The sequence below is a fragment of the Jaculus jaculus genome, chromosome 5 (genome assembly GCF_020740685.1).
Source record: "Jaculus jaculus isolate mJacJac1 chromosome 5, mJacJac1.mat.Y.cur, whole genome shotgun sequence".
In the NCBI taxonomy this organism is placed as follows: Eukaryota; Metazoa; Chordata; class Mammalia; order Rodentia; family Dipodidae; genus Jaculus; species Jaculus jaculus.
Window position 1 is genome coordinate 2380774 of NC_059106.1, and position 16540 is coordinate 2397313.

General features: G+C 42.4%; 1 protein-coding gene across 4 annotated transcripts in view; it reads left to right on the plus strand.

The window, feature by feature from the left end:
* The window catches only part of Zranb3 (zinc finger RANBP2-type containing 3), a 221985-nt gene that overhangs the window by 41926 nt on the left and 163519 nt on the right, over positions 1 to 16540 (plus strand). For 3 of the 4 annotated variants that reach the window (XM_045148632.1, XM_045148631.1, XM_045148634.1), the window contains one exon: positions 16152 to 16170. The exons of the other annotated variant lie outside the window; for it this stretch is intronic. In XM_045148632.1, coding sequence (XP_045004567.1) covers positions 16152 to 16170 — 19 coding nt within the window. The remainder of the gene's footprint in view (positions 1 to 16151; positions 16171 to 16540) is intronic. 4 annotated transcript variants of the gene reach the window in all.

Below are 16540 nucleotides of genomic sequence, written 5' to 3' on the forward strand. Positions count from 1 at the left end.
TAACCCAGTAGGTTAAATAATCACCTCACATGAAGAAGTCCTGGTATTGACCCCAGCACTACATAAACTGAATGTGGTAGCACATGGTGCCTATACCCAGCACCCAAGAAGTAGAGGCATAGAGGATCAGAAGTTCAAAGCCATGCATGGCTACATAGTTAGTTTGAGACCATAGTTAGTTTGGAACTGTGTGTTAAAAAAATAAAAGAGGGCAGGAGAGAGTGCTCAGCAGTTAAAGTGTTTGCCTATAAAGCCTAAGGACTGGGTTCAATTCCCCAGTACCCTCATAAAGCCAGATGCATAAAGTGGCACATTGTGTCTGGAATTCATTTACAGTGGCTAGAGGCCCTGGAACACCCACTCTCTCTCTCTCTTCCTCTCCCATAAATAAATAAATATATAAAATATTTTTAAAAAAGAGCCACATGTGGTGGCGCACACCTTTAATCCCAGCACTCAGGAGGCCAAGGTAGGTGGATTGCTGTGAGTTCAAGGTAAGGATGAGAGTACATAATGAATTCCAGGTCAGCCTGGGCTAGAGTAAGACCCTATCTCAAAAACCTTCCCCAAGAATTAAAAGAAAAATTAAATATCATTTTTTTCCTTTTTCCCTTTCTCTCTCCATTTCTTTCTGTAAAGCAAAGCAAATTTTATTGAGAAAAAAAGGCAAGAGGCCCAGAATGTAAGGCTAAGCATGCTTCTGTTTTTGACATGTATTCTAAGAAAAGATTGAAAAGAGAAATAAGGTTAGCAGTGGAATCTGAAAACAGCTGCTTTAATGTGTAATTTCGCATTACTTTTCTTCTTTTATTTTTTTTAAGAACAATAACAAATATCTTGAAACAAAGGTAGTATGCAGTACGAATTAGCTGAGTTGTATCATATGCTTATTGACATTTAACACCTGTGTGGGCTGTGGTGATGGTTTCACATTCATACCACAAAGTTAATCAGAAATTAATATCCTTTACCAGCCCAGATTTTTCTTTGTTTGGTTTTGTTTTTCACAGTTGGATCTCCCTCTAGCCCAGACTGACCTGGAATTCACTATGTAGTCTCAGGGTGGCCTTGAACTCACAGTGATCCTCCTACCTCTGCCTCCCAAGTGCCGGGATTAAATAAAGGTGTGTGCCACCATACTCAGCTTTTCAGATTTTTTTGAACACATATATTTTGTTAGTCTATATAAGTATTATTTGTTTTAGATTTTTAAAATTTATTTGTGTGTGTGTGGACGATTTGTAGGTCATGTGTTTCACCTTCTTTAAGACAGGCCAGACATGGTGGCACATGCCTTTAATCTCAGCACTCAGGAGGCAGAGGTAGGAGGATCACCATGAGTTTGAGGCCATCCTGAGACTACATAGTAAGTTCCAGGTTAGCCTGGTCCAGAGTGAGACGCTACCTCAAAAAAAAAAAAAAAAAAAAAAAAAAAGACAGGGTCTTTTGCCTTTGCAAATGAACTGCCAGACTGCAAAGGAACATCCAATTACCTGATGCCAGAGCTTCAGGTCTCCTGGTTTGTCCTTCCATTGTTACAGGCAGATTGGTGTCCCATATGCATGTGCCACTTAGCATCTGGCTTTCCGTTGCTGGGGAATTGGGTGGGCCACAAGCATTTTGTGATAAGTACCTTTCACTTCTGAGCCATCTTCCCAGCACCCCCCAACTTTTTTATAATTTTGATGATGAGTTGCATATGAGGCCAGGTCAGTAGACTACTTGGCACTTAATATATGTGTAAAGAACAAATATAAATCCTTAATGAGTTAAATAGAATATTCAAATTCATAAAAACAGAAAATAGAAAGTAGTTACCAGGATTGAGGAAGAGAAGTGTTGTCCAGACTTGTTATTTAACAGTTATCATAGTTTGGCATGGCAAAGCAAAGTGCAAGGATAGTGGTGATGATGGCACAGTAAGGTGGATGGTCTTCATCATGCCATTTAACTGTGTATTTCCCAATGGTTGAACAGAGTTGGGCATGGTGGTGCATGCCTTTGAACCCAGCAGTCAGGAGGCAGAGGTAGAATGATCGCACAGAGCTCGAGGCCACCCTGAAAACACATATATTTTGTTAGTTTGTATAAGTATTATTTGTTTTAGATTTTTAAAAATTTATTTGTGTGTGTGTGGACGATTTGTAGGTCATGCGTTTCACCTTCTTTAAGACAGGCCGGACATGGTAGTGCACGCCTTTAATCTCAGCACTCAGGAGGCAGAGGTAGGAGGATCGGACATGGTAGTGCACGCCTTTAATCTCAGCACTCAGGAGGCAGAGGTAGGAGGATCGGACATGGTAGTGCACGCCTTTAATCTCAGCACTCAGGAGGCAGAGGTAGGAGGATTGGACATGGTAGTGCACGCCTTTAATCTCAGCACTCAGGAGGCAGAGGTAGGAGGATCACCATGAGTTTGAGGCCACCCTGAGACTACATAGTGAATTCCAGGCCAGCCTGGACTAGAATGAGACTCTACCTCAGAAACACACACACACACACACACACACACACACAAGATAACTTAGATTTGGACTTATTTTTCAAGACTCTTTATTTTAAAATAAAAACTTAAAAAATATTTTTAATTTTTTTTTAGTTTTATTTATTTATTTGAGAGTGACAGAGAAAGAGGCGGGGGTGGGGGGGATGGGCACTCCAGGGCCTCCAGCCACTGCAAACTAACTCCAGATGCGTGTGCCCCCTTGTGCATCTGGCTAACGTGGGTTCTGGGGAATTGAGCCTTGAACCAGGGTCCTTAAGCTACACAGGCAAGCACTTTACCGCTAAACCATCTCTCTAGCCCCAACCATCTCTCTAGCCCCTTTTTAAAATATTTTATTTACTTATTTGAGAGAGCGAGAAAGAGGCAGATAGAGAGAGAGAGAGAGAGAGAGAGAGAGAGAGAGAGGGAGAGGGAGAGGGAGAGGGAGAGAATGGGTACACTAGGACCTCTAGCCACTGGAAATGAACTCCAGAAACATATGCCACCTTGTGCATCTGGCTTACGTGGATCCTGGGGAATTGAAAATGGGTCCTTAGGCTTTATAGGCAAGAGTCTTAACCACTAAGCAATCTCTCCAACCCTCTCAAGACTCTTTTGGCCACCTTGTTTTCCATGAGAATGTTGTCACATTATGCTACAGGACATAAGTTTAAAAGAAGTATTTTTTTTGTTTGGTTTTTTTCATTTTTTGAGGTAGGGTTTCACTCTAGTCCATTCTGACCTGGAATTCACTGTCGTCTGAGGGTGGCCTCAAACTCACAGTGATCCACCTATCCCTGCCTTCCAAGTGCTGGGATTAAAGATGTGTACCACCATGCCCAGTTTAAAAGAAGTCTTTAATTACAGCACTTGGGAGGCTGAGGTAGGATGAGTACAAGGCTAGTGTGGGAGACAGAGTAAGGTCCAGGTCAGCCTGGGCTGGATTGAGACCCTTTGTATCAAAAAAAAAAAAAAAAAAAATTAAAAAAAGAGTCTTACTGTGGCAGTTTGAGTAACCTGAAATAATGTCAACATGCATTTTCTTTAAACATTTTCTTATTCATGACTAATGAGTAGAATGTGCAAAATAAAAATGCTTCATGTACCATGAGATCACCTCCTACAGCATTTTTCTTTTTAGCATTTTATTTATTTATTTTTTTTGAGAGAGAAAGAGGCAGATAGAAAGGAAATGGGCGTACCCACTCCTCCAGCCACTGCAAACCAACTCCAGATGCGTGCGCCACCTTGTGCATCTATCTGGCTTTATGTGGGCTCTGGGGAATCGAACCAGAGTCCTTTGGCTTCACAGGCAAGCACCTTTGCTGGTAAGCCAACTCTCTAGACCAGCATTTGTTTTTTCAAAGTAGGGTCTCACTTTCTAGCTCAGGCTGACCTACAATTCACTATGTACTCTCAGAGTGGCCTCAAACTCACTGCGATCCTCCTACCTCTGCTTCCTTTGCAAAATTTCATTATATATACATATATTATATATAATTAATAATAATAGAACGATAGAAAGAGGCAGATAGACAGAATGTGTGCTCCAGGGCTGCCAGTAACTACAAATGATCTCCAGACACATGTGCCACCTTGTGCATCTGGCTTACATGGGTCCTGGGGAATCAAATCTGGATTGCTAGGTTTCATAGGCAAGTGCCTTAATGGTGAAGCCATCTCTCCAGCCTTTTTTTTTTTCTTTTAGGAGACTCTTTCTTCTAATAAAAGAATATGAAAGCTCTCCTCATGAGAAATAATTAAATGGTGATCGAGATGTTTCAGTGCTGAGCACTCCTCTGTCTCTTGTCACCACTATGGTGCCTTTGAAGATTTATTACTTTTAAGTCCCTATTACTTGATTTTTTTTCTATGTACAAAATGACTAGTATTTGGCAAAACACATAGATTTTTAATAAAGTTATAATATTTTGTTATGGTGAATCAATTTGTATATTTTGTTAATATGTTTCCTCAAATTATTATAGTACTAAAATATACTATAATGCTTCTTTGGAAGCCAAAGAGTTTGTTGCTGACACAGTAATAATTTGGTTGGTTGTGCATTTTGGAAAATATTAAAATGTTCCAGTTACCATATTCCTTAAATAACTCAGGGTGAAATGTTACTTCTGAAGTGCTGGCTTGTGAGTAGGAGGGAGATTGTACATTACTGTTTTATGTAAGTGTGACTCATGAGTGGGTGAAGGACCTCAGGAATACTAGGGTACCCACGCTAGAAAAGCAGCATGTGCCATTTTCTTCACGCCGTGTTCCAGCAGTCTGCTTAATGGAACTCTATTCATTAAACAAATTCCTATACTTTTCTTGTGAATATCTTCCTGTTAAAAACTGAATTAAAGCCGGGTGTGGTGGCGCATGCCTTTAATCCCAGCACTTGGGAGGCAGAGGTAGGAGGATCACCGTGAGTTCGAGGCCACCCTGAGACTACATAGTGAATTCCAGGTCAGCCTGGGCTAGAATGAGACCCTACCTTGAAAAACCAAAAAAAAAAAAAAAAAAAAAAAAAAAAACCAAAAAAAAAAAACTGAATTAACACTTTATTTTAAATCATTGTTCATAACAAGACTAAAAACTTGATTCAGCATTTGAAGTGATTCTCTGTGCTTCAGTTTTTCTTTTTTTTTTTAACTTGGAGTTAAAAAATCAAGAGACTACAACACTGAGAGTATTTTAGGATGTTTGTTAAATCTTACGTTACAGTAATTAATCTTTAAAAAAAAATTTTTTATTAACAACTTCCATGATTGTAAACAATATCCCATGGTAATGCCCCTCCCCACTTTCCCCTCCCCCTCTCAATTAGTCTCTTTTATTTTGATGTCATGATCTTTTCCTCCTATTATGATGGTCTTGTGTAGGTAGTGTCAGGCACTATGTGATCATGGATATCCAGGCCATTTTGTGTCTGGGGGAAAACATTGTAAGGAGTCCTACCCTTCCTTTGGTTCTTACATTCTTTCTGTCACCTCTTCTGCAATAGGCCCTGAGCCTTGAAAGGTGTGATAGAGATATTGCAGTGCTGAGCACTCCTGTCACTTCTTTCTAGCACCATTATGTGTTCTGAGTCATCCAAAGGTCACTGCTATCTGAAAAGAGAAGATTCTCTACCAAAAGTTCTTTTTTTTAAAGTAATCTTTTAACAAATTATATTCTCAGTCTATATAAACAGCTCAAGCTATTTTTCCTGATGAAAAATTTATATTGTATGGAAAATTTATATTGTTGTTAATAAAAAAATTTGTAAAGATTAATTACTGGAACATAAGATTTAACAAACATCCTAAAATACTCTCAGTGTTGTAGTCTCTTGATTTTTAAACTCCAAGTTAAAAAAAAAAAAAAGAAAAACTGAAGCACAGAGAATCACTTCAAATAATTCAAATATTGTATGGGATGTTTGGCCTCTCAGATTCAGTCTGTATAGTTGCTGATTTTTAATTTTAATTTTAATTTTTTGGTTTTTCAAGGTTGGGTTTCACTTAGCCCAGGCTGGCTTGGAATTTATTATGGAGTTTCAGGGTGGCCTCACACTCACAGCAATCTTCCTACCTCTGCCTCTTAAATGCTGGGATTAAAAGCACGTGCCAAGAGCCGGGCATGGTGGTGCATGCCTTTAATCCCAGCACTCGGGAGGTAGAGGTAGGAGGATCGCTGTGAGTTGGAGGCCATCCTGAGACTCCATAGTGAATTCTAGGTCAGCCTGGGCTAGAGTGAGACCTACCTCAAAGAACCAAAAAAAAAAAAAAAAAAAAAAAAAAAGCATGTGCCAACAGAAAGCTGGAAGAACACATTCTGCATGTAGTTCAATGGGAGAAAGAGAAATCACCAGTGAAGATACTCAACAGTGGACACTTCAAGCCTTGTATTTGTCCAACCAGGCCAAATGAGCCAACGGGTGCAATAGTGACACATCATGTTGGAAACCAACTGCTCTCTAATTGGACTGGAGGCCTGCTCCATCCCTGATACTGAAAACTTAAAACAGGGGTAGTCATGAGCCCTAGGGGTGTAACATCTGCTGTGGTCTGGCTAAATGTATATACTATGCTTACCAAACTACCCTGTAAGTACTTCTATTAGTGCTCATACCCTTATATTAATGCTACTCTCACTTTTGGCAGAGAATCTTATTTTCAGATGGCAGTGACCTTGGGATGACTCAGAAGGTATCATGGTACTAAAAAGAAGTGACAATTGTACTCAGCACTGTAATATCTCTATCATACCTACCAAGGCTCAGGGTCAAATGGAAGAGGTGGCGGAAAGAATGTAAGAGCCAAAGGAAGGGTAGGACTCCTTACAATGTGCTCCCCCAGACACAAAATGGCCTGGATATCCATGACCTCACAGTGCCTGACACTACCTACACAAGACCATCATAATAGGAGGAAAAGATCATGACATCAAAATAAAAGAGAGACTGATTGAGAGGGGGAGGGATATGATGGAGAGTGGAGTTTCAAAGGGGAAAGTGGGAGTAGGGAGGGTATTATCATGGGATATGTTTTATAATCATGGAAGTTGTTAATAAAAAAAATTGAAAAGAAAGAAAAGCATGTGCCACCATGCCCAGCTTTGATTTAAAAAAAAAATTATTGACAGCTTTCATAAATACAGACAATATACCATGATCATAATTCCATGGCAGTTAAATTTTAATAAAGGTATTCTTTTGCATCATAGTATTAAATAATGTTAGCCATATTTCTTATATCAGCCAAATGTTTTACTTACATGTCACAAATGTATAGAGAAGTGTTTTTCTTATAATTCTCACACAACAATAGAGTAAAGGTTTATTACACAGAAAAGGAATGCAGGGCTAGAGATAGCTTAGCGGTTAAGGCTTGCCTGCAAAGCTAAAGGAGCTTGCTTCCATTCCCCAGGACCCACACACCCCAGATGTACAAGGTGGCATATACGTCTGGACTTTGTTTGCAGTGGTTAAGAGCCCCAGCATGCCCATTCTCTCTCCCTCTCTCCCTCTCCCTATCCCTCTCCCTGTCTCTCTCTGCCTCTTTCCCTCTCTCAAGTAAATAAATGTTTAAAAAAAAAAGAAAAAGAAAAAAGGAATGCAGCAGAGTGGTCATGAAAGGAAGCTCACAGCAGACTGCCTCACAGGCAGTTCTACCACACAATGATGCACATTCCATTTCAGGATGGAGACTATGAATATTCATGCCCTTTCAGGAATGGTTTTGAGTATTTGTGCTTTTTTCTTGGAAAGAGAGGAAACTTCTGCTGTGCAAGCTGGCTTTACACATTGCTTACAATTATACTGACATATTACAGTATCAGTACCATGAGGATCAGGAAGAACCTCAGTCAGATAAATAGCACTGTGGTGGCCACTGCTCTCAGTTAGCAGAGCTCCCTGTTTCTCTGCACACTAGTGGCAAGAAGTCCAGCTGCTTGGGGTGTCCACACTGCACATACCACCCACCTGTCACTTTGCCTGGTGTGTCCTCACTGCACACTCAGCCCACCTGTCACTTTGCCTGATGTGTCCACACTGCACATACCACCCACCTGTCACTTTGCCTGGTGTGTCCTCACTGCACACTCCACCCACCTGTCACTTTGCCTGATGTGTCCTCACTGCACACTCTGCCCACCTGTCACTTTGCCTGGTGTATCCTCACTGCACACTCCGCCCACCTGTCACTTTGCCTGATGTGTCCTCACTGCACACTCCACCCACCTGTCACTTTACCTGGTGTGTCCACACTGCACACTCCGCCCACCTGTCATTTTGCCTGATGTGTCCTCACTGCACACTCCGCCCACCTGTCACTTTGCCTGATGTGTCCTCACTGCACACCCCGCCCACCTGTCACTTTGCCTGGTATGTCCTCACTGCACATCCCGCCCACCTGTCACTTTGCCTGGTGTGTCCTCACTGCACACTCCGCCCACCTGTCACTTTGCCTGATGTGTCCACACTGCACATACCACCCACCTGTCACTTTGCCTGGTGTGTCCTCACTGCACACTCCACCCACCTGTCACTTTGCCTGATGTGTCCTCACTGCACACTCCGCCCACCTGTCACTTTGCCTGATGTGTCCTCACTGCACACTCCACCCACCTGTCACTTTGCCTGATGTGTCCTCACTGCACACTCCGCCCACCTGACACTTTTTCTGATGTGTCCTCACTGCACACTCCGCCCACCTGTCACTTTGCCTGATGTGTCCTCACTGCACACTCCGCCCACCTGTCACTTTGCCTGATGTGTCCTCACTGCACACTCCGCCCAACTGTCACTTTGCCTGATGTGTCCTCACTGCACACTCCGCCCACCTGTCACTTTGCCTGCTGTGTCCTCACTGCACACTCCGCCCACCTGTCACTTTGCCTGATGTGTCCTCACTGCACACTCCACCCACCTGTCACTTTGCCTGTGTGTCTACACTGCACACTCAGCCCACCTGTCATTTTGCCTGATGTGTCCTCACTGCACACTAAGCCCACCTGTCATTTTGCCTGATGTGTCCTCACTGCACACTCCGCCCACCTGTCACTTTCCCTGATGTGTCCTCACTGCACACTGCACCCTACATAGTGAGTTTCAGGTTTGCCTAGGCTAGAATGAGACCCTACCTCACGGGAATAAAAAAGCACTCTACTGAGAGCTCCTTTGGGGAGTAAAGGGTTTATTTTGGCTCACAGACTTGAGGAGGAGCTCCACGATGGTGGGGGAATGATGACCTAAGCAGAGGGTGAACATCATCTCCTAGCCAACATCTGGTCGACAATAGCAGCAGGGGAGTATGCCAAACACTGGCAAGGGGAAAGTGACTATAATACCCATAAGCCTGCCACCAGCATCACATCTCCTCCAGAAAGATCTAATTCCCAAATGTCCACCAGCTGGGGATCTAGCATTTTGAGCACATATGGTTATTAGGGACACCTGAATCAAACCACCATGTTCCACCCTTGGCCCCCTTAAGCTGATAATCATACATGATATAAAATGCAATGCAGGGCTAGAGGGTTGGCTTAGCAGTTAAGACACTTGCTTGCAAAGCCAACGGGCCCAGATGCACAAAGTAACACATGCATCTGGAGTTTGTATGCAGTGGCTAGAGGCCCTGATGTGCCCATTCTCTCTCTCTCTTTCTCTCTCCCTCTTTCCCTATGTCAAATAAATAAAAATAAAAACAAAAACAAAAATAAATGCAATGCATTCAGTCTAACTTTAAATGTCCCCATACTTTTTGTCAATCTTAATGATGTTTGAACTTCCCTGTAATCCAAGATCTTTTAACTGAGCTGTAATATCAAAAAATAAAAATAATGACACAGAATAAACTCACATTGCAAAAGATGGCATTGGGCATAGCAAAGAATATTCAACCAAGCTGGGCATGGTGGCACATGCCTTTAATCCCAGCACTCGGGAGGCAGAGGTATGAGGATGGCCATGAGTTTGAGGCCACCCTGAGACTACATAGTGAATTCCAGGTCAGCCTAAGCTAGAGTGAGACCCTACCTTGAAAAACTAAAAAAGGGCAAACATCGCACTCTGTAGTGCCAAGTCCGACAACTCTAGCCAGTGACAAGTCTCCAAGTCCAGTAATTCTAACCAGTGACTCATCTCTGGAGTTCCAATAATTCTAGCTAGGCTACTCACAGTTCTGGAAAACTTCATCAGATGCTGGCAGGTGCTCTTGGCAGCCAATAGTTCTGTCATTTCCACTGGGTCTCCACTGTAACCCATGGTTCATCTTCATGTCTCCATCAGGTCTCCATGCAGGTAATCCAACAAGTCTGCTTCCCACTGCCCATGGCTATTTCCAAAAAAACAAAACTGTTGCAAACTCAATGACCCTTTCTTTCCTGCATTTGTTATAATCCATAATACCAGGTTGGCTATCAATTTGTTAATCCAGGGGGGAATAAAGTACACCTTGGAGAACAGGACACTCCTTCAGCGTTCAGGCCCCTTCAAAGGAGTCTGCATTCTTCCTGTTGTGTCAGTGCAGATCAGCTGGCTCAATCTCAATGGTTGTAATATCCCAAATAATTGCAGCTGAATGGCTAGCGGTTTTGGCCAAACCTTTTTTTCTGCACCATATCCATCTGCTCACAGCAGTCCATTTTTACGTAATACAACCCTGCATAAGTTCTCAGGACACAGGCATAACAGCAAGCCTCTCACACAAACTACTTCTAGCGCAGTCCAGACAAACTCTTTCTCACTCTTATAAGCCAAATCTCACAGTCTGTAGTTCTTACTGCATTCAGGTCTTTCAACTCTGACCAGAATAGTCCACCTAGCTATGCTTACAGCACTGCAAGATGTCTCTTAGGCCAAGGTTTCAAATCTTTCTACATTCCTCCTTCAAATCAGTCCCAAAAGGCCAAAAGCCACACAGTCAGGTTTCTAGCAGTACTGTCCCCAACAGTACTAATTTTACTATTGCCTGATAGCCCCGGTACCCATCTAAAGCCAGGTGCACAAAGTGGCACTAGTGTCTGGAGTTCTTTATAGTGGCAGGAGGTCCTGATGCATCCATCTCTCTCTCCCCCCTTTCTGTTTTTTTTCCCCTCTCTTTCTCTCTCTTCTTTCTGCTTCTCCCCCCTCTCTTTCAAATAAATAAATTATTTTTTTATTTATTTGTGTTTTATTTATTTGAGAGAGACAGAGAAGCGCAAAAAGAAAGAAAAAGAGAGAGAAGGAAAGAATGGGCAAGCAAAGGCCTCTAATTGTTGCAAATGAACTCAATGCATGCATCACCTTGTTCATCTGGCTAATGTGGGATCTGGGGAATCGAACCTGAGTCCTTTCTTTGGCTTTGCAGGAAAATACCTTAACCACTAAGCAATCTCTCCAGCCCAGTTTTTATTTTTATTTTTTTTTAGAGAAGACCAATGGACTGGCCTTTTTTTTAATGCAAGAGAGAGAGAGAATTGGCATGCCAGGGTCTTCAGCCATTGTAATCAAACTCCAGAGGCATGCGCCACATTGTGTATATGTGCAACCGTGCACGCTTCCATCACCTGTGCATCTGGCTTACGTGAGACCTGGGGATTTGAACATGGGTCCTTAGGCTTCACAGGGAAGCACCTTAACCCCTAAGCCATCTCTCCTGCCCTAAATTAATTGTGTTTTCGGTTTTTTGAGGTAGGGTCTCACTCTAGCTCAGGCTGACCTTGAATTCACTATGTATTGTCAGGGTGACCTTGAACTCATGGTGATCCTCCTACCTCTGTCTCTTGAATGCTGGGATTAAAGGTGTGTTCCACCATGCCTGGCATTGAAATTAAATGTTTTTTTTTTTTTTAAATAAAATAAGTGCTGGAGAGATGGCTTAGTGGTTAAGCGCTTGCCTGTCAAGCCTAAGGACCCCAGTTCGAGGCTCAGTTCCCCAGGACCAACGTTGGCCAGATGCACATGGGGCACACATGTCTGGAGGTCCTTTTCAGTGGTTAGAGGCCCTGGCATGCCCATTCTCTGTGTATCTGTTGGCCTCTTTCTCGCTCTGTCTGTCGCTCTCAAATAAAATAAATAAGTAAATAAGTAAGTAAATAAATAAATAAATAAATAAATAAAATGAGGGGCTGGAGAGATGGCTTAGCAGTTAAGGCGTTTGCCTGCAAAGCCAAAGGATCCTGGTTCGATTCTCCAGGACCCTCACAAGTGAGGTACACAAGGGGACGCAAGTAACTGGAGTTCGTTTGCAGTGGCTGGAGGCCCTGGTGCGCCCACTTTCTCTCTCCCTCTTTCTCTCAAATAAATAAATAAAATATATTAAAAATAAAATATCTGGGCATGGTGGCACATGCCTTTAATCCCAGCACTTGGGAGGCAGAGGTAGTTGGATCGCCATGGGTTCAAGGCCACCCTGAGACTACATATTGAATTCCAGGTTAGCCTGGGCTAGAGTGAAACCCTACCTTGGAAAAAAAAAATAATAATAATAAAATGAGCCAGGCTAATCCCAGCACTTGGGACTCAGATGTAGCAAGATCACTGTGAGTTCAAGGCTAGCCTGGGATTACATAGCAGATTCCAGATCAGCCTGGACTAGAGTGAGATCCTACCTCCAAAAACCAAAAAGAAAGTAAGACTTGATGTACTTTTTGGAAAGACAAGGCTATTATAAGTGACCCAATAAAATTTCTAGTTATGGGCTTGAGAGATGGCTTAGCATTTAAGGCACTTGCCTGTGATGCCTAAAGACCTAGGTTTGATTCCCTAGAACCCACATAAGCCCGATGCACAAGGTGGCACATGCATCTGGAGTTCATTTACAGAGGCCTTGGTGTACCCATTCTCTCTCTTTCTTTCTCCGTCTTTCTGTCTCAGAAATAAATTTTAAAAATTTCTAGTTACCACTGTCATCCTCAGATGCTGTGGAATCAAACTTGGTCAATCTGAGGTCCTCTCAAGACCCTTATCCTTGTTCAGCAAGCACATGTAGCTGCTGAGAATATCCATAGCCTAGGATAAAATATTTTAATTGCCAGGCATGGTGGTACACACCTTTAATCCCAGCACTCGGGAGGCAGAGGTAAGAGGATTGCCATGAGTTCGAGACCAGCTTGAGAGTGCATATTGAATTCCAGGTAAGCCTGGGCTAGAGTGAGACCCTACCTCAAAAATCAAAAAAAAATTTTTTACAGTAATTATTATGTCTGGAAAAGAAATGTTGGTTTGAGCCTGTTGTTGTGGTGCATGCCATCAATCCCAGCACTGGAGAGGCAGAGATAGGTGGGTCACTGTGGGTTCGAGGCCACTCTGAGGCTACATAGTGAATTCCAGGTCAGCCTGGGCTAGAGAGTGCGTGAGACCCTATTTCGAAAAACCAAAAAGAAAGAAATGTTGATTCAGAGCCCTCTGAATCTGCTACTTGGTTTTTAGGGGAATTTATTAAATGAATCATTATATATTAAATTCATATTAAGTTTGCCTTGGTCAAATGTACCATGTTAAAGGGCAGGGACTGATTTATACAAAAGGAGGGATTCTTTGTGTCTAAGAGACTGGTGTTCTCCCTGTAGTAACCTGCTTCTGAGGCTGAGGTGTGCATGGTAATTGATGATGCCCCCACTGCAGGTACCATCCCCTGAACCCTATCTTTAGGGCTGCCGACAAATGAAGTGTGCCTGATTCATGCCTGTGCTCCTTATCAAGTCCTCTGTGTAGTCACAATATCCTCTTGGGCAGTTTTGACTGATCTTTTTATAGATAAGATGTATTCAAAAGAGATGGGGTGTTAACAGTAGAAAAGGCATTTTATATGTAAAAAATTGAAGGAGAGCTTCAGGTTAGTTATAAATTATTCAGTTCTATGAGCCTTTGACTATAAATTTGGCCAGTGTGTAGAGGAATGTTATGAAAAGTGTCATACTATTCAGTTTGCTATTGTCTATCTGCATCAGAAGTTGGATTAAAAATAGCAGACACTGAATGTGTGCATCCAAAGATACAGCTAACACTGTTGTGTATATTGATTCTGTGAGTCAATGGTCAAGAGCAAGGGCTTCTAGGCTTTTAAAAGCAACTCAGTGAGAGGGAAGCTGCTTTTTGTTTTGTTTTATTTTTCAAGATAAAGTCTTGCTGGAAGCTGCCTCCCTCCCTACCCCCCAGGTAGCGTCTTGGACTAGCCTGCCCTGATCTGTAATTCACTACATAGTCTCAGGTGACCTCAAACGCATTGCAATCCTCATACCTCTGGCCTCCGGAGTGCTGGAATTAGAGGCAGAGGTAAGTGGCTCTCTGCGTGTTCAAGGCCACCCTGAGAGGACACAGTGAATTCCAGGTCAGCCTGGGCTAATGTGAGACCATATCTATAAAAACAAAAACAAACAAAAAGAAAGTTGTAGTTTTCATTTAAACATGCTGCAAGTTTTCTACTAAAGTGAAAAATTGTATTAGCCATGTGATAGTAAATCTTTTTTAATTACTTTACTCATTTATTTATTCATTTGCATGTGTTTATGGGTATGTTGGGATCTCTTGCTCCTACATGTGTACATCTTAGTGTCCAGCTTTACATGGGTATTGGGCAATTAAACCATCAGGCCATCAAGTTTGCAAGCAAGTGCATTTAACTGCCATCTTCCTTGCCCATGATAGTTAATCTTGGTTTGTTTGTTTGGGGTTTTTTAGGTAGGGTTTCCCTTTAGCCCACCCTGACCTGGAGTTCACTATGTAGTCTCAGGGTGACCTTGAACTCACAGCAATCCTACCTCTGCCTCCTGAGTGCTGAGAGTAAAGGTGTGTGCCATCACGCCCCACTTTCTGTTTTTTGAGGTAGGGTCTTCATCTAGCTCAGGCTGACCTGGGATTATTAAAGTGCTGGGATTAAAGGCTTGTGCCACCACATCCAGTTTGTGATAGTTAATCTTGATTTTGAACTTGGTGAGATTTAGAATCACCTAGGAGACACTTCTGGGCTCATCTTATCAGCCTGTTTCCAGAAGGATTTAGTGAAAATGGAATTTTTTGTAATATTTATTTATGAGAGAGAATGGGTGTGTGCCAGGGCCTCCTGTCACTGCGAATGAACTCCAGATGCACGTACCACTTTGTGCATCTGGCTTTGTATGTGAGTACTGGGGAATTGAACCAGGATGTTCAGGCTTTGCAAACAAGTGCCTTTAGCAACTGAGCCATCTCTTTAGCCCCTAGAGCTTCTTTATGCTGCTTGTAAATGTCCTTTCTCTCATGATGTCTTACTATCTCTAAAGGAGCACTGGTGACCCTGATCTGCTTGTTATTCCTTCCCTTCTTCCTTTTTCTACTTACAACTCCAGGGTGCTCATGCTTGTCACTGCAACAAAATTGCAGTTGCCTGACAAGGGCAACTCAGGAGAGGAACTGTCTTTTCAGGTTATAGTCAAGAAGATGCCGCCTGTCATGGTGGGGAAGGCACGGAGGCAGGAGGCGGGGTTGTTGATCTCGCTGTATCACAGTTAGGAAACAGAGACGAGTGCTGGTGCATGGCTGGCTTTCTTCTCTTTGCTCACTCTGGGATCCCAGTCCATGGAATGGTGCCATCCGTAGTCAGACCTCATCTAGAAGCTTCCTCACATGCATGTCCAGAAGTTTGTCTCTTGGCTGATTCTAGATCCTGGCAAGTTGATAATCAATATTAATTACATCCATTCTATGAGTCCTATCCTCAGTTTTTACTAGATTAAATTTTCTTCTAGAAACTAATAAGGAAAAAACAGCATAGAAAGTTTAGCAAAATAAAAATGAAAACTCAGAAATATACATAGTGTGGCTCATATAATTAGATGTTTACACCGTAGATTTTTTGTTTTTTTACTTGAATACGTCATTTTTCTAATCTCCAGGACAAAATAATCTTCAAGTTTAAGCATGAAGCTGAAAGTCATTGTCACATCACTGGCCCTTTTGCTCAGCGGTGAAGGGTCATTGCAGTTCTCTCCAAGAACAAGCAATGGAAATAGCATATCCGAGCCACCCCCACATAGCCATTTGGCATTGGCACTTGGAGGCATGTTCAACCAGCACGGGCTGTGGTCGTACCCATACTCTAGAAAGCTCTCTCTGGCTTCATTATCTAGCCTTTGTAAGCAATCCTGTGGCAAGTTACTTAATCACAGATTTGAAGATGTTTTTACAATTAAGAAATTAACTTGTTTTTCTTTTTTCCAGGTGCATGGTGGCTGATGAAGTAAGTACTGCGAATCCTTTGCAGAAGTACAGCTCCTGTGTAGTGTCTTCTGCTTTCTCTATCCACTACTTGTCTCTTGTTTTCTCTTATAACTATGTCTGTATGAATGGAATGAGATCCAAACAGGCCTATGTCAGAGACATGTGTGATCATTAACATCAGTGATCTAAAGTTTTATGTTGTCTAAGATGCATATGTGTGCTTTGAAGTGTGGTTCCTCAAATGGTTGCAATAGCTTTTTTTTTTTTTTTTTGGTTTTCCGAGGTAGGGTCTTGCTTTAGCTCAGCTGACCTGGAATTCACTATGTAGTCTCAGGGTGGCCTCGAACTCACAGCAGTCCTCCTACCTATGCCTCCCGAGTGTTGGGATT